This window comes from Gobius niger, assembly GCF_951799975.1.
Source record: "Gobius niger genome assembly, chromosome: 22".
Taxonomy (NCBI): domain Eukaryota; kingdom Metazoa; phylum Chordata; class Actinopteri; order Gobiiformes; family Gobiidae; genus Gobius; species Gobius niger.
This window is the reverse complement of record NC_136873.1, coordinates 18,530,990-18,553,063: the sequence shown is the minus strand read 5'-3', so window position 1 is coordinate 18,553,063 and position 22,074 is coordinate 18,530,990. Positions and strand designations below refer to the sequence as shown.

The window sequence follows — 22,074 nt, the reverse complement described above, 5'->3', positions numbered from 1 at the left end:
TTAAAAATGTACACGCGTGGAACAAAGCGCAGGCAAGCAGGCTTCGGCGCTCATTACGCCAACGGAACCTGGGCGTAAAACAGCGCGCCTGTCTGCTAGCATGAGGCGGGGGTGAGGAGAGGCGCCCCCATCACAACGTTCTGATCTGCGGCGTTTGGACTGAAGGAGGACTGAGTATTTACATGTCCTCTCTCACAGGAGCAGACGAAGGTTCTTCACCGGTCATCAAGAGTGCGCTGTTTTCACATTTCTCATCATGGAGGTGGGGGCATCGTGCTTGTGCTCATTCAGAATATGTGCAATTTCTGAGTATTCTTTAGTGGCTGGATTACTTTACCACATGCATTAAGGCCCTGAACATAAAGCGACTTAAGAATTGTTAGAATCGCTAGCAGCTAGTTAGCAACATTAGCCTGTCGTCTTATAAACACTCCAGAGCCAGCGCTGCGGTAAAATGAAGACAACATGTAGCTGTGGTTAAATCCAGCACAGACTCTGGTTTAGGGAGTGTAGTCTGTCATAAAGCCAGCTCTGGAATATTGTATTTACACTGAAGAATTTTCCACTTTGTTGCTCTTTGCTCTCGTCAGCGGAAAAGAGAGCTGCGCGTCAAGTGGTATTAGTTTCTGATATCGGAACCACATTAATGAGTACGAGCGTCTGGTATCAAGCCGATACTGTATCAAGCCAATACTGGTATCGGTGCATCTCTAGTTCGGGGCAGAGGTCATGGCCATGAATATTGTCCTGCTGCCGCTGTGGGCCAAGAATGGAGTGAAGTATACAAGAAAGCACTCCTGTTCTCGTTTAAAAACAATGTTTATAAGTATCTATTAAAGTATGATTGAAAGTAGGTAAAGGTAACAGCTAATTGGCTGGTGGGGGCTAACAGGCGTGCATTATTTTGGTATAACTGCACACGTAGTCCCGTAGTTAAATCACTGGGATATCACTCCGCTGTGGCATCGCCATAGCAACGAGTAACACAGCTGAATCACATAAACGCTTAATTAATGACTGACAGGAACGTATGAGATGGATTTTGTGTTAATTTCAACTTTTTTGGTCAAAACAAAACTTTTGCTGAATGTGAAGTAGAGGAGAGTGAGCAGCTAGGTTAGCTACTGTTAATAAAATATGAGCTTTACATTTCTGTTGAAAACGGTTAAGGCACTATTCATTATTTTCAGACATACATAAAATGATCCTGCTCTTCAGCATATTTGGCTGGATTAGTAAAGTCAAACGTAAAACTTCCAGTTCGTGGGGCCCAGGAGTAAGAGACTCCACTGCAGCTGTTTCCATAAACAGCTGAGCCAGATGTTGCTAGCTAGCTAGCTTCGGGTTAAACAACGTAAAAGTGAAATAACTCCTGCCCAGGAGTTCTGCATATCGGTGTTTACTTCCACAGAAAAGTGCTGGGCAAGTCCTGTTGTGATTCTGTGCTGATGTTGTTTTGTTGAGCTTGATGAAGATCCTCACAGCAGTGAGAGGCTCACTCTGAGACGAAACTTCAGACAGTGTAAGATCGGCTAATAACCCACATGTAGTAGACCGGGGTGTAAGTGGATTAAACAACTCGGAGCCGTGTATAAGACGGTTATAATGCACGGCTCCTCGTTGTTTTATCCTTACTTGTACAATCGTACAACGAAATTGCGTAGATCAGATGTTGGGTTATTCCTGAGCCGCCATGTTTTTGGAGGTTGGGGAAACTGTCTCCTCTGAAACGATGCACCCCCTCCTGGGTTTGTCCGTTTCAGAGCGTTGTGTCCCCTCTGGTCAGCACCTCCCCCTCCTCCTGCGCAGCTCCCTCCGCTCCGCCTCCTCTCGCTGCTTCTCATCTTCATCTTTGTCTTGCTCATTCTTCCCTATCTCTCGCCACATTTCTCAAAAGCGCAGTCGCACATGGTCTGTTTTTCTTTCACAACTGTCGTGTTTACAGTGTACATCTATGGTGCCAAGTCAAGTTTGCAGCACTACAAGAAAATACTGTAATGAATGACTACAACAGCTTTAACATGTTAGAAAAACTGGATTTGAGCTGGCCTTATATCTAAATTTCATGGAATACAGTAAAAAAAAACAGTCTAAAAAACATTCAACTGTAGTTTAGGCTAAAGTTTTGTGACGAATGACGGAAAATGCCATTCGTAATGCATTGTGTCTCTGTCATTTAAACTTCCTGACTAGACAAGTGGAACACAGGGGCTTGTTAGAATTCCAAACTCTGAGAGGTCCTTTACCAAATGCTTTATTTTGGTGACCCATAAACTGACTCCACCACAAAGCATGTCTTGTGGATATATTTTGGAACCTTCCTTAAAGCCTTTACTTTCCTCTGGGCCCAGTGAATGGACACGTTTGGTTTTCCTGCAGTGAGCCGAGAGTAAGAGACAGGAGGCCCGTGAAACCTTCAGGATCTGCGTTTGAAGAACGAAGGAGGATCACACAAAAAGGGACTCCTTTTCACCGCGTGTTGGAATGATCACTGGACAACACCAGCAACCCTTCTGTGTCTGGGTCATCATCATAATACGACGGGGCGGATTTTCCCCACGGAGTACTGCTTTTACAAATACTCTATGAAAGGAAGCCAAAGTCAGGCCTTTTCATGACATTATTATCACATAAACCATCATTTATGGATATCTATGGTTAGATTTCTTTGAAAGTATAGATTACTTGTGTCAATAGCACCATTAGAAATACTGTAAATTCTCTAGTACTGGCCTGTATTCCATTAGTGGCCGGGTCTCTAACAGAGGCCGGGTTTGCGGCTGGCGGAGGCAAATTAATGGCGGTCTCTAAAACAGGCCGGGGCTTTTATTAGAAACTATAGCGGTAGAAATATTCCCCATGTTAGGAATTTGTCTCATACTCGTGTAAATGATAACTCATGTGCAGGAAGTAAACAAACGGGAACCCGGGCCGAGGGGGACGCTGCGGAGGAGCTGATCCAAGCGTAACCTTGATACAGATTTAGCCACTTTTCAAACCTCCAGTGACTATATTTGAAAACAGGGCAACAAATGTTTGTGACCCTCCAGGGTTTTAATAAAGTCACCATCGCGTTTTCAAAGCACGTCCAGCTGCTCCGTGTGCAGGTCAGTCCCACGCCTCAAAATAACTCCTCCCATCAGCGCGAGCGTCTCGTCTTCTCTCGGGTCAGTCTCATGATCGATCACAAACGCTCCGTCTAAACTCGCCTTTACACGAGAAAACAACAAATAATCCGGTCCGTGGTAAAAACGAAACAGAAACCTGCAGTGACATTGATGTCAAAGCTCCGCTAACAGCAACGAAACACTTCCTGTTGTCCCGACAAAATAAAAGGCGTCAATGTTCCAGCCGCTGGGAGAGTGTTTGAAATGTTAAAGAGGGGGTATTATGCTTTTTTCAGCCACATAGCACCAGTCTATAGCACACTACAATGATGACGAAACCTTCTGTTGGTCTGTAAATGCAGTAAATTGAAATAACTGCCTTGTATAAAATTGCTCTTTCAAAATGGCGGTAGCGAATGACTTGAAATAGGCCTCTGTCTCTTTAAGAACCTCTGACCCTTTCCGACACGCCCCCTCCACACGCTGTCTGTGGCATCACAACAACACTGCGCTCATTGTCTCCACAGTATTGAAACTACGATCGGTGCATTTTAATTTTTATTGTTGGAAAGGAGCTACTGTTTATCACTTTGTGAACAATGGCCACACAGGATATGATTTGGAGACGAACCTTCCACACCGGACGCTTGGAAGGGGCTCTTGCCTGAAAAATAACTGCTGTTTGGAGGCTATCTCTTTGCATCTGCCATGCCCTATGGATCTCTAACTATACCCCCATGGACGACACCAGGATCTGCAGGAGCCCATACGATTCAAAAGACAGACATTATCTGTGCAGGTGGACAATGGTTTTTCGAGGTTACCCGTTAGCTTGTTATAATCGACTACAGCTCATTGTTGATGAAAAGTCTGCAATAAACCACAAATGTGTAAAGCCAGGCTCATTGTGTGATCATCGTAAAGGCTGCTTCGAGTAGTTGCCTGCTTTATTGACGTTATTTGTGCATAATATGCTGCCTGTTTTCAATGAATGTTGTGAAGGTGAAGGTTGTTAGCTTGTCGCGGCTAATAGTGCCTTAGCCCCGGGAGAAACCACTCGGCTACGACTCACTGTAGATGAAATGTGAGCAGTAAACTACGAAATCAACAAGCCAGGCTCCGTGTGTGATCATCATAAAGGCTGCTTCAAGCAGTTGCCTGTTTTAGTGACGTTTTCAATGCATAATATTCTGCTTGTATTCAGTGAATTCTCCCGTTGGCTTGTCGCGGCTAGCTTGTTAGCTCCGGGAGAAAGCCACTCGGCTATGACCCATTGTAGATGAAATGTGAGCAATAAACTTCCAAATCAACAAGCCTGGCTCCGTGTGTGATCATTGTTAAACGGTTCTTTATGTGTGTGGTGGTTTTATTCACTTTGTGTGTGCATATTTCTCGTTTTCACGTGATGACTCGAGGTTTAGCTTAGCATTAGCTTTCTCCGGAGGCTCAGTGCATCATCAAGGCCCAGCGCAGAACCAGACACTGAAATAAGTGTTCTTGTCACCGGTTTTAATCCTGGGTGTTTCGGTAACAGAAACACTGATGTGTGTCTTTGTAAAAGTCTGCTGTGGCCCCGGTTCACAACACATGAAGCTAATCCTCCATGATGACTCTGTTTACGTCTTAGGGCTACACAGTGCGGGGAGGGGGTCTGCTAAGGAGCAGTGGTTGGTTACTCGGCTGGTGACGAAAGGTCGGAGGCGTATCCTGGAGGTCGAGGGCGTTCCCTGAAGGAATCAGGCGTTTTATCCCTAAAATGGCCGCCATCAGAGTTTTTACAGATTACTCGAAAATACGTGAATGTGCCCAGGCAACACTTCAGGCATGGTTTTTATGAGGGAATGACTTAATAACATGATGTAAAGCTTGAAAAAGTCGATTTTGCATAATACCCCCCCTTTAATAAATGAACCTAATATTTTAGGTGCAAATGGACACAAATCTCGGTTTTCTTTCAAAGCACGTCCAGCTGCTCCGTGTGCAGGTCAGTCCCACGCCTCAAAATAACTCCTCCCATCAGCGCGAGCGTCTCGTCTTCTCTCGGGTCAGTCTCATGATCGATCACTAACACAAACGCTCCGTCTAAACTTGCCTTTTACACAAGATAACAAATAATCCGGTCCGCGGTAAAAACGAAACAGAATCCTGCAGTGACACTGATGTCAATGCTCCGCTAACAGCAACGAAACACTTCCTGTTGTCCCGACAAAATAAAAGGGGTCAATGTTCCAGCCGCTGCGAGAGGGTTTGAAATGTAAATAAATGAACCTAATATTTTAGGTGCAAATGGACACAAAAGTTTTCCTGGTCGTCCGTTTTGCTCAAATAGAAATAAAGGCCTGTCTCTAATTGTGGCCTGGTTCCAATAAAAGCCTGGTCCTAGATGCCCTTGAGTAAATAAAGGCCTGGGCCTATATTAGAGCATTTACGGTATATTCAGTGGTAAAAGTAGTGATGTTGCCAATTTAAAACGCCATATTTATTTCAGATCAATCCTGCTGCTCCACTGGCAGGTGTATGCGTTTGAAGTAACAGAAAAAGCATGTATAAAACAAGTCAATTCAAAAGTAGGCGGGGCCCTCACCCTGGCTTTGAGGCGGCCCTTGATGTCCCGAATGCCCCTCTTGGCGTGACTCTTGGCCTACGAGGAGAGAGGGAGAAACAATTAGACCCGTTTGTTATTTACTTATGTTTGAAGGCATTTATAAGGGGGCAAAAGAGGAAACAACAGCTGATGATGTATCGCCCTCGGGACAAACTTTCTGTATTCACATTACACATCTTGTTTTAAATAAAATCTCCTGGGTATGCTCTCTGCTAAAAAAAAATACCAATAAATATAGTAAAGACTCAGGTACGTTAAGCACATATACACACACACTTCATAAAAAGACACATTTGCATTTTTTTTCTCATTGTCTGACATGAAATCATTATGAACTTTTATTTTCCTTAGGTCAACTAGAATTAAAAAAAATATTTCTATTTGTCAAACTCCAGAAAAATGACAGAAATATTTTTTTTATTACTTTATACAAAACCAAAAGTTTATATACATTTCATGAATATTTGGTTGCATTGCCTTTAAACTGTATGATTTGGATTTCTTTCCTTTCCTTCACATTTCAGACACAGCACGTTCATCTCTGGGACACAGAACCCGCCTTCTTTCTGATCTGTGTGATGATTGGTCATTTCCATCATTGTTCTAACCAATGAACCTGGACCTTCAAGTGTCTTGGAATTACACACAAGGATGAACCAGACTTGTGCTTCCAAGGTCATGTCATCATCATCTGCTTTCCCAAATTATTTAGAAAAATGGTGTAGAAAATGCCATCTCTCATTATTCTGGAACTTGGCAATAATCATTTTTAAAATTCTAATTGACGAAGAAAAATAAAAGTAAATTCTGGTTTCATGTCAGACAGTGAGAAATGGCAGGACTTTTTATGGATTTTAACAGTTGTTATAGAGTTGTTATAGAGAAAGTTTTCAAACCTTTATTTAATTACTGCTTTTTTAGTATGTAGTTTGTAGTATCAGTATCAGTATAAAGCTCGAAGTAACACCTTTCTGAGTGACAGTGCAGGATTTTACAGGCAGTTGTGGTGAACAGGTCTGGGCTCATTCTACACATTAGGACATTGTTGGAACATGTAGGGGGAGGAAAATACATCATTTTGACATTTTTAAACTCTGTATAGTCCCTTTAAGGGTTTGGAGAAAATATGAAAAACAAGATGTGGCATTATTATTCAGAACCTACACAACTGCAGACCCACTCAGCTGAGATTGTAGTGATTTACGGCTCTTTTCCGGGAGCCGAGTCTTTTAACACCAGCCAGACGACCGATATCTAAGACCAGATCAATAAAAGGCACTTTTTTTTTAAATTCTAATAATCTAAAATTACAATGAGACTTATATTTACACTTTGAAAATAATGTGCTTGAGAATAAAATGTTCTGCCATAACTAATAAAAAGAGATGCACCTTTATTTAATATGACAAATCATTTTTAGCGCATTTAGCTTTGACTTTCTTGCGTTTGTTCGGGGGAGTTCGCTCGGTCATGAACGTCACAGCACTATGGGATTTGAACATTCCAAAAACATGCAGCAAACTCCACCCATTGCCAACGAAACAGCACGAGTGTCCATGCTTTCTGAATTAAAACCAAACTTAAAGGCAATGGTTTCCTTTAGCTGCAGGTGAGGACCTAAGTGTCCAAGGCCGTGGGAACCCAGGGTGCCGAGGGCGCTGCAGCACCCCCCGGTGAATAGTTTGTGAACTGCAGGCAATATTAACCCCTTAACTCCCACCTGAACCGAGCACATTTTCTCCAGCTTTACCCCAGTCCAAGAGCTTCTGGAAAAAAGGTGTGAAAATAGCAACAAAACTGAGACGAAAACAATGATGGAAATGTGACAAAAAAGTGAGAAAACATTGACGAAAAAGTGACAAAAAATTTACAAGAAATGACAAAAATGGACAAAAAATTGACAAAAATGGACAAAAATTTGACAAAAAAGTGAGAATAATTTGACGAAAAATGGAGGAAAAAATGGACGAAAAAGTGATAAGAATTTGACAAAAAAAATGTGAATAATTTGATGAAAAAGTGAGGAAAAAATGGACAAAAAATGACAAAAATTGACAAAAATTTGACAAAAAAGTGAGAATAATTTGACGAAAAATGGAGAGAAAAATGGACGAAAAAGTGATAAGAATTTGACAAAAAAAAAATGTGAATAATTTGATGAAAAAGTGACAAAAAAGTCACGAAAATTTGACAAAAATGAGATGATTGCCCAACAAAAGAAGTGATGAAAAAAAATCTGATGTGAGGAAAAAGATCCATTTAGTTTTGTAGGTCTTTCAAGTGAGGCGTTACACTGGCCTACAGGATTTGGGTAAAGCTGAACTGGAGAAAATGCTCTCGGTTCAGGCGGGAGTTAAGAGGTTAATAAATAGAATTTATGCACAGAAAAAGTATTATGGGGGTAAATTTTGTCCTCAGCACCCCCGAACTAAAATATCTTCCCACGGCTCTGTCAGTGTCACTTTATGAAAACATGACATTGTTCATTTGAAAGCTCCAGGGTCCAGTCACTGAGCTTTAGCGGTAGCACAGATTCGGTCTGGCGAGTGAGAGAGAGTCCTTTTGTGTTTATTTCCAAACTGCTTTTCACAATAGGACTAAAATGCTACACACCCTGCCCTATTTTCAATGACACGAGAAGAAGAAAAAGGAGAGGTATACATAGTTCCTTCTAATCACACAGATGAAGTCACACACAACGGAAAAAGCCGGTGAGCTCGGTCACTGGCCTGAGTCTGGGAAGGATGGAGAGGGGGAAACTGTAGGAGAGCTGAGCGGATTACTAATCAAAACATGTTGCATTAATATTCGGCGCTGGATCCGTGTAACATCAAGAAGAGCTTTGATCCCCATGGCACAAAAAATAAAGAACAGAAAACAGAGCAGACAAAAGGCTGGATGAGAGCGAGTGAGGTTTAACATGAAAGGGAACATGACCGAGTATTGTAGTGCGGCGGATGCAACGCTGCACAGATCACGGTGCGGACCAGGTAAACAATGCAGCTCGGTCCATGAAACTGTGGGATTTATCTGAAAAGCCCTGCGTTGGACTCTTCTCCAGTGGGATGAAAACGTCTTGTTCTTGTTGTAATGTAGAAGCAGAAGACATGTGTTGATCAAATGTAAAGTCTACCCATGACGACAATGCGTTAACACCCATCCCTACCAATACAGCCTATGAAATTCTTCTCAAAAGTTTTCTGGTTTAATGTCACGCGAGATCTGTTGTCTGTTCTTTGTAATGTCTGCTGTTCTTGTTCTTTGTAATTGTCACAATAAAAATTCACAATAAAAAAAAAAAAAAACACCCATCCCGGGGAAGAATTGGGACATAAGAAAGAAAGACAGTAATGAAGTGAGGAGGGAAGGATGTAAGGAAGCAAGGATGGACATCAGGAAGAACTTAAGAAAGCAAGGAAGAACAGAGTAAGGACCGTAAATGCTCTAATATAGGCCGGGGCCTTTATTTACTCAAGAGCATCTAGGACCAGGCTTTTATTGGAACCAGGCCACAATTAGAGACAGGCCTTTATTTCTATTTGAGCAAAACGGACGACCAGGAAAATGAAGAAAAACGACATTTGTGTCCATTTGCACCAAAAATATTAGGTTTATTTATTTACATTTCAAACCCTCTCCCAGCGGCTGGAACATTGACGCCTTTTATTTTGTCGGGACAACAGGAAGTGTTTCGTTGCTGTTAGCGGAACATTGACATCAATGTCACTGCAGGTTTCTGTTTCGTTTTTACCTCAGACCGGATTATTTGTTGTTATCTTGTGTAAAAGTTGAGTTTAGACGGAGCGTTTGTGTTTGTGATCGATCATGAGACTGACCCGAGAGAAGACGAGACGCTCGCGCTGATGGGAGGAGTTATTTTGAGGCGTGGGACTGACCTGCACACGGAGCAGCTGGACGTGCTTTGAAGACGCGATGGTGACTTTATTAAAACCCTGGAGGGTCACACATTTGTTGCTTTCCCTGTTTCTACAAATAGTCACTGGAGGTTTGAAAAGTGGCTAAATCTGTGTCAAAGTTACGCTCGGATCAGCTCCTCCGCAGCGTCCCCCATCGGCCCGGGTTCCCGTTTGTTTACTTCCTGCACGTGAGTTTTCATTTACACGAGTATGAGACAAATTCCTAACATGGGGAATATTTCTACCGCTATAGTTTCTAATAAAAGCCCCGGCCTGTTTTAGAAACCGGCTTTAATTTGCCTCCGCCAGCCGCGAACCCGGCCTCTGTTAGAGACCCGGCCGCTAATGGAATACAGGCCAGTATTAGAGCATTTACGGTAAGTTGAAATAAAAGGATTGAAGGAAGGAGGAATAAACAGTAGAGAGAGAGGAAGTAAGTGAGGAGAAGGTAAGTAAAGAAAGCTATAAGGAAGTGAGAACTTCAGAAGAATGGAGGCTTGGAAGGACGATGAGGCTCCTCTGCAGTGAGGAACAGGAGCTTCAGCTGCTCCTTTTGCACATCAGGACAATCCGACCTTCCTCACCCTGGAAGAAGCTACATCGCCAACAGCTTATTGATGAAAACTACATCACCCACACAATGGCCAACGATATACAGTACGCTCCATATCCTCCTGAAACCAATGTAATGACAATACCAAGCACACAAATACAATCTGAGCAACTGCACACATGTCTTTATAATCCACACAGATATGAAACAACTGAAGTTTTCACCTTATAAAGTGTAAACAAAGACATGCAAAGGTGCCATACAATCAACACCTTGAGATGCTGCTGTGGCAATAACGACGGCATGACCTGCTTTGAACTTCCGTACATTTAGGATAACACTTCTATTCTGAAGGCACATGCCAGAACTGTAAAGAAGCAAGGAAAGATGTATGGAAAGAGAGTAAAGGCTTAAGGAAAAGGTAGAAGGAAGGAAGGAAGGAAGGATTTCCGTATTTTTCTGCCTACATTCTTCCTACATCGTTATATCCCTCCTTCCTTACATTCTTCCCTACACCCTTCCTTACGTCCTTCTCACACACTTCCTCTCCTCCGTACTAACTTCCTTAAACCCTTCCTTACATCCTTCCCTACATCCTTAAATCCTTGCTCCTATACTTCCTTAGTTTGTTTGTTCTTCACTTTCTTCCATCCTTACTTCCTTCCACATCTCCTTCCATTGTTTTTAAACTGCGTCTCTTCTTTAACATAAAACTATGAGAAACTAAACCAAAAGGCACTTTAGAAACACTTACAAAATTCTTCAATACATGTCTTTCAGATACATGTGTTTCACCTTAATCTCTTGTTCATCTTTTGGTAAGGATTTGTACTATTCACACTCAATGTTTTCAATAATATTTAGAAAAAACGGAATGAACAGTGAAATGGACTGGACTGTACCTTGGTCACAGCGGTGTTTAGGAAAGCTCCTCCTCTCTGCAAAACAAACACAAAAGGTCTCAGGATTTGGACACAAATCACACAAACAAACAAACATATATGGGGACAGGAATCAGCTACGAGCACACAGGAAGTGAGCTGCAATATTCTGTGCTCAGAGCTTATCTGTGCAGTGGGTGGAAAAAGTAGTCCGTCCCCTTTAACTTTATGAAATTGTGCCATGCTATAATCCACAAACATAAATATTGAGTTAAAATTTGATGTGAAAGACTCACACTAAGTGACACAATCGTGAAGTGAAATGTATGCATGATTTAGATTTTTTTTTTCATGATTGAAAAACTGAAAAGTGTGAGGTGCAAAAGCATAGGCCCCACTTTCCTTTTGCCTTCAGAAGTTTCCTGATGTTTCCTGGATGATCACATGTTGACCCAATGACTAAATCGAGTCTACCTGTGTGTAATCTAATGTCAGTTCAATTACAGCTGCTCTGTGATGGTCTCAGAGGTCTGTTAGAGACTATTGTGGAGCAGAAGCATCATGAAGTCCAAGAACACACCAGACCGGGATCAAGTTATTGACAAGTATAAAGCTGGGTTAGGTTATAAAAAGATTTCCAAAGCTTTGAACATCTCTCGGTGTACAGTTAAATACACCATCCAGGAATGGAAAGAGTCTGGCATCACTGCAAACCTACCAAGACCCGGCCGTCCTCCTAAACTTACTGACCGAACAAGGACAGCACTGACCACAGCTGCTACCAAGAAGCCTATGATGACCCTGGATGAACTGCAGAGAGCTACAGCTCAGGTGGGGGAAACTGTCCACAGACCAACTATTAGTCGTACACTGCACAAATCTGGCCTTTATGACAGAGAGGCATTTTTAAAAGAAAACCATAAGAAGTCCTGCTGTTTGTCAGAAGCCACATGGAGGATACAGCAAACATGTGAAGGTGGTGCTCATTCTGCGCATTAGGACATGGCTGCAACATGTTGAGGGAGGAAAATAGATAACTTTAACATTTTTAAACTCCGTATAGTCCCTTTAAGGTGAACTGTTTATGTCCCTGTAGGGAAATGTGACCCACCCTCTACCCGTGAGTAGTGCAATATTAGGATTTGAAGAAATAGAGGACTTTAGATACTCCATATTTGCAGTATGAATAACAGTTGAAAGTTACAAAGCTGAAAATAAACCCACATATTTTCTGTTTGTTGCGTTTCTACCAGTTCAGAGGGATCTATCTAATTGCTGCAGTGCGCTGAACACTTCAAGCTCCACTAACAGCTCCCCGGAGCTTTATCATTGATTGCATTTTTAACTAACCGCACCAAAGCCCCAAAGTAAATAGAAAAAGTTGCTTGTTTTTTATTTCTGTACATTTATGTACTAAAACACAGGCAGGTGTTGTAGCATCTCCAGTGGCCCTTTGAACAGAGACTTCAGCCTGAGGAGACTTTGAAAACTGAGTGGCACAGTGATCAGTTTGGTGAGTGGATGAGCCTTGGCGCAGAGACCCTGACACCGAGACGTCTGCCATGTGATGAAGAGGATTTTAATTGAGAGTTTGAAGATATCACATAAATTGTTTGTGATCGAAGCACCAAGGTTGGTTTGAATGCACTTCAGAAAAGCAGAACTAAGCTGTGTCCAAAGGATGGTGTACGGTGGCACAGCGGTTAGGAACTGTGGAAACGCACTGATTATCCAGTGGCACTGAATGGTGTTGCTATCTGTGGGGGGAACCATCAGCACATTTTCCAACCTGCATTTTCCATTTAAACTGTTTATAATCAAAGTACATTAAAGGGACAATACAGAGTTTAAACATGTTAAAATTATGTATTTTCCTCCCCCTACATGTTCCAGCCATGTCCTAATGTATAGAATGAGCCCAACCCTGTTCACCACAACTGCCTCTAAAATCCTGCACTGTCACTCAGAAAGGTGTTAAAGTATCGTCATGCACAAGCTTAACATAGAAACGGCAGTTACGCGTAAGACCTGAGGTGGCAGTAGTGAGAGAAGGGAATTTTATTTGTATAGGGGGGGTTCATTCCCTCCATGCTGATGGCGGTGAGCTACATTTGTAGCCACAGTTTCCCCTGGGGTAGACTGACAGAAGCGAGGCTGCTCACATCTGCGCCAACGGTCCCTCTGACCACCACCAACCACTCACACATAGGCACTGGGTTAAGTGTCTTGCCCAAGGACACAACGACAGTCTGCACCCGCAGGAGCCGGGATTTGAACCCCCAACCGTCCGATCATGAGACGACCGGCTCTACCATCTGCGCCACTGTTGCCCCCAGTGTGAGTATAAAAATTAGTCCCTTTAAGGCGAGGATTAGGCTTAAAGGGGGGGGTTTTATGGAAAATCGACTTTTTCAAGCTTTCCATCATGTTATTATGGCGTTCCCTCATTAAAAACATGCCTGAAGTGTTGCCTTGGCACATTCACGTATTTTTGAGTAATCTGTAAAAACTCTGATGGCGGCCATTTTAGGGATAGGTTTGCCTGAGTCCTCCTACGAACGCCCCCACCTCCTGGAGACGCCTCCGAGCTTTCGTCACCAGCCGAGTAACCAACCACTGCTCCTCAGCAGAACCCCCTCCCCACTGATGCCACAGACAGTGTGTGGAGGGGGCGTGTCTAAAGGCTCAGAGGTTCTTAAAGAGACATTATTTTACTTTACTGCATTTACAGACCAACAGAAGGTTTGTCATCATTGTAGTGTGATATAGACTGGTGCTATGGGATTGAAAAAAGCAGAATACCCCCTCTTTAAGTCTTGTAAAATGATGTAACTCATATGCAATAACTTCTTTCAAAACCACGTGCAATAACCCCTGCATCAGTGTCACTTTATCAACCATCTGCACCAGGATCTTACTCATATATATTTCCCTTAAAGCTTTGATCCACTGTGTACAAGATATTCCTAGTTGCGATGACTTGACTGAACATATTTTTCTTGAGAGCAGATAGAACAAGTGAATTTGTCCATTGTGAGATCAATAAAGTCCTATGTTACCTTATCTTAATACAATGTAGCACTTTGAGAAACTTGGAAACACAGGCTTGTAAAGCGCAATACAAGTGTCAACCATATTCTTTTCATTATGTAATGCTGCGATGGTTTCACATATCGGACAATGGATTATAAATATAAAGGCTAAGATTTGAAGGTTCATAAAGGCCTGAATAAAGCATGACATTAGGACCTGGAAACGAGATTCAGGCCTGATTGATTTTTGCTTCAAGTTGTCACCCCGACCTCCTGCTATTTTCACCTTTTGTTGCCACTTTCTTCTTTTGTCTTTGTTTCCGTTTAGACCTAAGTGTTGAGGCAACGTCCCAGCTGCAAAAATGGCATTCAGCATGTTCTATAGCTCTCTGTCAGTCAAGAAATACGACCTTAACGAAGCTTTTGAAGAGCACTCTGGAGGACTAATGCGGAGGGAGCGAGGGGCAGGAAGCGGGGGGTAAAGAGTGGGAAGCGTGTGGGGGGGAGAAGACACGTACTTCAATGGCGGATCGTCCGGGTGTGCTGCCAAATCAAAATGTCCGTGCGGAAAAAAAAAGAAAGAAGAAGCCTCCCGTCATGTCAGATCGCTCTGAGCTTGTCTCCTGTACCGGAGATGTCGTCCTGCACGCGCCGCTTCACGCACACCGAGCGCAGCCCCCCCGCCACGCAGCGCGCTCTTTACATGCGTTCAGCTGGCCCGCCCCGGCTCCCGCGGCCCGCACTTCACACACACTCGCCCTGTCAAGCCGGCCCGTCACCGCGCTAATTTGATGAGGCCCGAGCAAAGAAAGAGCGGCTGGGGTAACGGAGAGGGAAGAAGATCAGCCGAAGAAAGGGCCGGGTATTCAGGAGTTCAAGGGGGGCAGAGAGCGGGGGCCAAAATTAAAACCCAGTGTTGGTCGGGGGCCTCTACACATTAAACCTTTTTAATGAATTAATTTTAATTAATTAATTAATCTTACTGTTTGCAATAATATACCTTCAAATAGACTGTACATTACCAGGGGCGGACTGGGACTGAAAAACAGCCCTGGACTCTGACTAGCCTGGCCCAAAATAGCGTAATTGTGACACTTCCACAAATACATATTTTAACCTCTTACCACCCGCCTTAACAATAACGAGTGCATTTTCCCCACTTCGGCTTTTTATTATTATTTTTTTGATTGGTGTCATCAGCAAAAAGAACGGGAAAGGTGGTCGTAGAAACAGAAGCAAAATCATGAATATAAATAATAATGGTCCCAAAATTGAACCTTGTGGTACACCATACTCCACAGAATTTCTTTTAGATTCATGTTTTTTTTTATACTGGGCTTTACCCAAATCTAAAAGCTTCGACTGGAGAGCAACAATGCAACGCCTCATTTGAAAGCTAAGACCTACAAAAGTGATGGAAACCTTTCGTCACGTCGCCACATTTTTGTTGTTTTTTTTAATCATTTTTTTCAATCATTTTGTTTTTCTCACGTATTTGTAGGTTTTTTTTCTCCGTGTTTTTCTCATGTTTTTGTTGACTTTTCATCCCCTTTTTCTCGCTTTTTGATGCTTTTCTTTTTAGCTTTTAGATTTGGGTAAAGCTCGGTTGAGGCGGGACCGGCGGCCCTAAAGCCAGTGGCCCTTCTGTGCTCTTCCAGAGTGGACATATGGCCAGTCCGCCCCTGTACATTACCTACAGCATCTGCACATTTTGAAGCTCTCAGAGGTTTCCAATTGGCCAACCATTCGCCGTGCTTCGAAATTTGAAATGAATATCATTTTTAATGTCGTGTAGAAAGGCCCAGCCAGGGACTGGAGCTAAAAATTAGCACTAGCAATAAGCACCAGCTACAAAGTTGTTTTGTACTGTATTTATTTCACAGAGTAGCTGCAAACAAAAATACATCAATGAATGTGTCCAAATGCCATTCGACAGACTCTGGTGTGTCCTGAGATCAGCTCAATAATGTGGAGTCATTGGGCTCAGGCATTTTTCTGACCTACACTGCAAAAAGTAAATATCAAGCATTGGCTTAAATGACTTGAATTGAGGAAATGTATGTTGTTTTGAGCGGTTTTCACTCATTTAGACACTTTTCCTGATCGGACCAAGTTTCCTTTGCTTGTTTGAGGACATTTCAGACCAGTTCTATGGTAAATCTCGCTTGAAATAAGAAAGTAAAATTGCCAATGAGATAAGACCAATTTTCTTACCCCATTAGCAAAGAAAATGACCTGAAACGAGGACGAAATCTATCAAAACGAGTCAGAAATATCTCAGAACAAGTGAAATAATCTGGGACAAATGCCCAAGAAGAATAGATAGATAGATAGATAGACTTGATCTCTTTTTAAAATACGCTTTAGTTCATTTTCAAAAGTCCTGTTTCAGCTCAGGAGGAAAGCAGTTCCAGAGTTCCAGAGTTTAGCTCCATCCATCCATCCATCCATCCATCCATTTTCTTCCGCTTTATCCGGGGCCGGGTCGCGGGGGCAGCAGTCTCAGCAGAGATGCCCAAACTTCCCGATCCACACACACCTCCTCCAGCTGTTCTGGGGGGACCCCGAGGCGACACCAGGCCAGCTCGGAGACATAGTCCCACCACCGTGTCCTGGGCCTTCCACGAGGCCTTGTCCCACTAGGACATGCCTGGAACACCTCCCGCGGGAGGCGACCAGGAGGCATCCGAAACAGATGCCCGAGCCACCTCAGCTGGCTCCTTTCGACGTGAAGGAGCAGCGACTCTACTCCAAGCTCCTCCCGGGTAACTGAGCTCCTCACCCGATCTCGGAGGGTGCGCCCAGCCACCCTGCGAAGGAAACTCATTTCGGCCGCTTGTATTCGCGATCTTGTCCTTTCGGTCATGACCCAAATCTCATGACCATAGGTGAGGGTGGGAACGTAGATCGATCGGTAAATCGAGAGCTTTGCCCTCCGACTCAGCTCCCTCTTCACCACGACAGACCGATACAGCGACCGCATCACTGCTGACGCCGCACCGATCAGTCTATCGATCTCACGCTCCATCCGTCCCTCACTCGTGAACAAGACCCCGAGATACTTGAACTCCTCCACTTGAGGCAAGGACTCCCCACCGACCTGAAGAGGGGAAACCACCTTTTTCCGGTGGAGAACCATGGCCTCGGATTTGGAGGTGCTGATCCCCATCCCGGCCGCTACACACTCGGCTGCAAACCGCCCCAGTGCGTGCTGAAGGTCCTGGTTCGTTGAAGCCATCAGAACAACATCGTCCGCAAACAGCAGAGATGAGACTCTGAGGCTCCCAAACCGGACACCCTCCGGCCCCTGGCTGCGCCTAGAAATTCTGTCCATAAAAGTAATGAACAGAACCGGTGACAAAGGGCAGCCCTGGCGGAGATCAACACGCACCGGGAACAGGTCTGACTTACTGCCGGCAATGCGAACCAAGCTCCTGCTGCGGTCATACAGGGAACGGACAGCCCTTAGCAGAGGGCCCCGGACCCCATACTCCCGGAGCACCCCCCACAGGGCACCACGAGGGACGCGGTCGAACGCTTTCTCCAGATCCACAAAACACATGTGGACTGGTTGGGCGAACTCCCACGAACCCTCGAGTACCCGATGAAGGGTATAGAGTTGGTCCAGTGTGCCACGACCAGGACGAAAACCGCATTGTTCCTCCTGGATCCGAGGTTCAACCATCGGCCGGATCCTCCTCTCCAGCACCCCGGAATAGACCTTACCGGGGAGGCTAAGGAGGGTGATTCCTCTGTAATTGGAACACACCCTCCGATCCCCCTTTTTAAAGAGAGGGACCACCACCCCGGTCTGCCAATCCAGGGGCACTGTCCCCGACCGCCACGCGATGTTGCAGAGACGTGTCAGCCAAGACAGTCCTACAACATCCAGAGACTTAAGGTACTCAGGGCGAATCTCATCCACCCCCGGAGCCTTGCCACCAAGGAGCTTTCTCACCACCTTGGTGACTTCAGCCCCGGTGATGGGCGAGCCCACCTCCGAGTCCCCAGCCTCTGCTTCCTCATTGGAAGACGTGACGACGGGATTGAGGAGGTCCTCGAAGTACTCCTTCCACCGCCCGACGACATCCCCAGTCGAGGTCAGCAGCTCCCCACCCGCACTGTAAACAGTGTTGGTGAAGCACTGCTTCCCCCTCCTGAGGCGCCGGATGGTTTGCCAGAATCTCTTCGAGGCCGACCGATAGTCTTCCTCCATGGCCTCCCCGAACTCCTCCCAGACCCGAGTTTTAGCCTCCGCGACCGCACGAGCCGCAGCACGCTTGGCCTGCCGGTACCTCTCAGCTGCCTCAGGAGTCCCACAAGCCAACAAGGCCAGGTAGGACTCCTTCTTCAGCTTGACGGCATCCCTTACTTCCGGGCGCCACCACCGGGTTCGGGGATTGCCGCCGCGACAGGCACCAGAGACCTTACGGCCACAACTACGAGCAGCCGCATCGACAATGGAGGAGGAGAACAGAGTCCACTCTGACTCCATGTCCCCCGCCTCCCCCGGAATCTGGGAGAAGCTCTTCCGGAGGTGGGAGTTGAAGACCCCACTGACAGAGGGATCCACCAGACGTTCCCAGCAGACCCTCACAACACGCTTGGGCCTGCCAGGTCTGACCGGCTTCCTCCCCTGCCAGCGGATCCAGCTCACCACCAGGTGGTGATCAGTTGACAGCTCAGCCCCTCTCTTCACCCGAGTGTCCGAGACACGCGGCCGGAGGTCAGACGACACAACTACAAAGTCGATCATCGACCTCCTGCCTAGGGTGTCCTGGTGCCACGTGCACTTATGGACACCCTTGTGCTCGAACATGGTGTTCGTTATGGACAAACTGTGACTAGCACAGAAGTCCAATAACAGAACACCACTCGGGTTCAGATCGGGGAGGCCGTTCTTCCCAATCACCCCCTCCCAGGTCTCACTGTCGTTACCCACATGGGCGTTGAAGTCCCCCAGCAGAACAATGGAGTCCCCAGTCGGAGCACTATCTAGTACCCCTCCCAGGGACTCTAAGAAGGCCGGGTACTCTGCACCGATGTTGGGCCCGTAGGCCGAAACAACGGTGAGAGACCTGTCCCCGACCCGAAGGCGTAGGGACGCGACCCTCTCGTCCACCGGGGTGAACTCCAACACGTGGCGGCTGAGCTGGGGGGATATAGTTTAGCTCCTGGGCAGCAAAAGCTAACGGGCACTTTCACATCTCCGCTAGCAGCTCCTCGTGTGATGGAGCGCACTGAGCGTCTGAGAACATCAGGGGCTTGACTGTGCTTTATAAATTTATTTTGAAGGGACTATACAGAGCTTAAAAATGTTAAAACTAAATATTTTCCTCCCCGTACATGTTAATGCATGTCCTAATGTGTAGAATGAGCTCAGACCTGTTCACCACAACTGCCTCTATAATCCTGCACTGACACTCAAAAAGGTGTTAATTCGGGTCCAAAGTGCCGTCATGCACGAGCTTAATATAGAAGGTGCAAATACACGTATGACCTGAGGTGGCAGCAGTGAGTATAAAATGGCTAATTCGCATCTAGCCCCTTTAAGTTACAGAATTGAATACAGTTTTCAAAGTTAAGAAAGTTGAACCTCTGCAGTACTCCACACTCCTCTTACGGTCAATGTTGCTGTAATAACTTTAACTATGAATCATGTGTTCGCATAAAAAGAGGGACTTTATAAAAATAGGAATATTTACATTACAGACAATCCCTTTAATGGCTTGGACAAGAGCAGCGTGACAGTTAATGACAGAATGTGGTGGAAAACAGTGAATACCTTGACTGTGTGCATCCACTGCTGGTAATGTCTGGAATTACCTGCAGAGAAAAACAAACACACAAAACAAGAATTACATTTGTGTTGGACCTTAGTATCTACTGTGCATTTAGGATAATAGTATGTCCTCTACATTTGTGTCCCAGCACTACCTGCCATCTCCATATGTGGAGCCGGGATGTTGCAACATACACCAGCAGAGAGGTTCAACCATTAGCGTGTTCATTTATGACTATTATGTCAATATTAGATTGTTTTGAGCACATTGTTGAAGGCTGCGCTGTTAGCAGTCAGCAGGAGCTCACAGTACGTAGCATGTATATAAATATATATATATAAATATATACCAGAGGAGCCTGAGGTGTCGGCCCCATAGGAATCACTTAACACTCCAACTTCACCTTCTATGTTTGTCTCATTCACCACCATTCCACAACAACCTCTTATTCTGAGCAAACCAACTGATGTGAGTCTATTTATCTTTTTAAAATGGCCCGAATAACTGAAAAACAGATGAAAGAAATTAATTACTGTAGGCTATATGTATTACAGACTTTTGTATATATTTGTATATATTTTTGTAGAAAAATGGCTGTTCTGCACTGGGTGTGGCTTCCTGATTGATGGGCACCTTCCACTCTTTGGAGAAGATCTAAGCCACCTGGGCTGGTCCACTCCACACACACTGTGGTTCTAAGATGAATAAAGAATGATCTGATGAAGGCTATGCCCAAACGTTATCATCTTGATTAAAAATTGGACATCGGCTACTTGAGTGTGCGATGCTGTTTTTTTAATTTATAAATTGAACATTACCATAAACTCCGCAGTATCCTCAGACTAACATTAGCTTTGGGAAAGGGCCGTGAAAAATCATCATCACTTTATTATTCTGATTATTAGTAAGCCACTATAGTCCAGGCTCTATATTGTCAATACTTGTGTGCCTGCTTCATGTTTTGGTCAGATGTTTGGATGAACAGACTAAGGAAACGTGGGAGTCTCTTGAACAGATGATTTCTGTGTGTGTGTTCTTGTACTTACGACATTGTGAGGACCAGTGTGAGTTCTTAACAGAGTGAGGACATTTTGAGTGGTCCTCACTTATTTGAAGGACTGTTTGAGGGTCAAGATGTGGTTTTAGGGTTGGGGTTAGAATTGGGTTAAGATTAGGGTTAGGATTAAGATTAGGGTCAGGATTAAGATCAGGGTCAGGATTAAGATTAGGGTTAGGATTAATATTAGGGTCAGGATTAAGATCAGGGTCAGGATTAAGATTAGGGTTAGGATTAAGATCAGGGTCAGGATTAAGATCAGGGTCAGGATTAAGATCAGGGTCAGGATTAAGATTAGAGTTAGGATTAAGATTAGGGCTAGGATTAAGATTAGGGCTAGGATTAAGATTAGGGCTAGGATTAAGATTAGGGTTAGGATTAAGATTAGGGTTAGGATTAAGGTTCGGGTTAGGATTAAGGTTCGGGTTAGGATTAAGGTTCGGGTTAGGATTAAGGTTCGGGTTAGGATTAAGGTTCGGGTTAGGATTAAGATTAGGGCTAGGATTAAGGTTAGGGTTAGGATTAATGTTAGGGGTTCAGGGTTAGGGTTAGGGTCTGGGTAATACATTATGTCTATGAGTGTCCTCACTAAGATAGCATTACAAACATGTGTGTGTGTGTGTGTGCGCGAGCGGCGCTCAGATTCCTTTCTGTTTATTGCGACAAAAAGAAAACATTTGTTTGCTCCAGAGCCAGTTTTGGCGGCTGTTTCTGAACAGTTGGATTTATTCAATTTGCTAAACTGACTTGGACATTATCTCAAAGTCATTGTTTCAAATTCAACGTATTGGCGCCTTTTGCTTTAACTTTCCAACGACAGGCTTTGCATGTACAATGTATGTATTTATAATGTATAAAGTCCATCAGCGACAACAACACATGGTCATCTTGCTGCTGACTTCAACATTTTTCTTGGGTGAGAGCAACTCTGGAGGAGCCCATTCTTCTGCCTTGCTCAACTATCGGTGAGTTTACGCGCTGCTTGTACCTCGCACAGCACCTCGCACAGCACCTCGCACCAGAGGTTTCAGCGGTAAACTGTAGCTTCTAAAATTGTAACTGTGTCCTTTTACTCATTGTAATTGTAAAACGGGTTAATCCTGACATCCCTACTCTGCAGTAGCATTTTACATGTTCAA

The 22,074-nt window shown here is 44.5% G+C and overlaps 1 protein-coding gene across 1 annotated transcript in view; it reads right to left on the bottom strand.

The window, feature by feature from the left end:
- Window positions 1–22,074, bottom strand: part of dennd1b (DENN/MADD domain containing 1B) — a 318,027-nt gene that overhangs the window by 30,266 nt on the left and 265,687 nt on the right. Inside the window, exons 16-18 of the mRNA XM_079580929.1 lie at window positions 19,881–19,921; window positions 11,085–11,120; window positions 5,692–5,748 (exon numbers count right to left, since the gene is read on the bottom strand). Of these exons, the coding sequence (XP_079437055.1) occupies window positions 5,692–5,748; window positions 11,085–11,120; window positions 19,881–19,921 (134 nt within the window). The remainder of the gene's footprint in view (window positions 1–5,691; window positions 5,749–11,084; window positions 11,121–19,880; window positions 19,922–22,074) is intronic.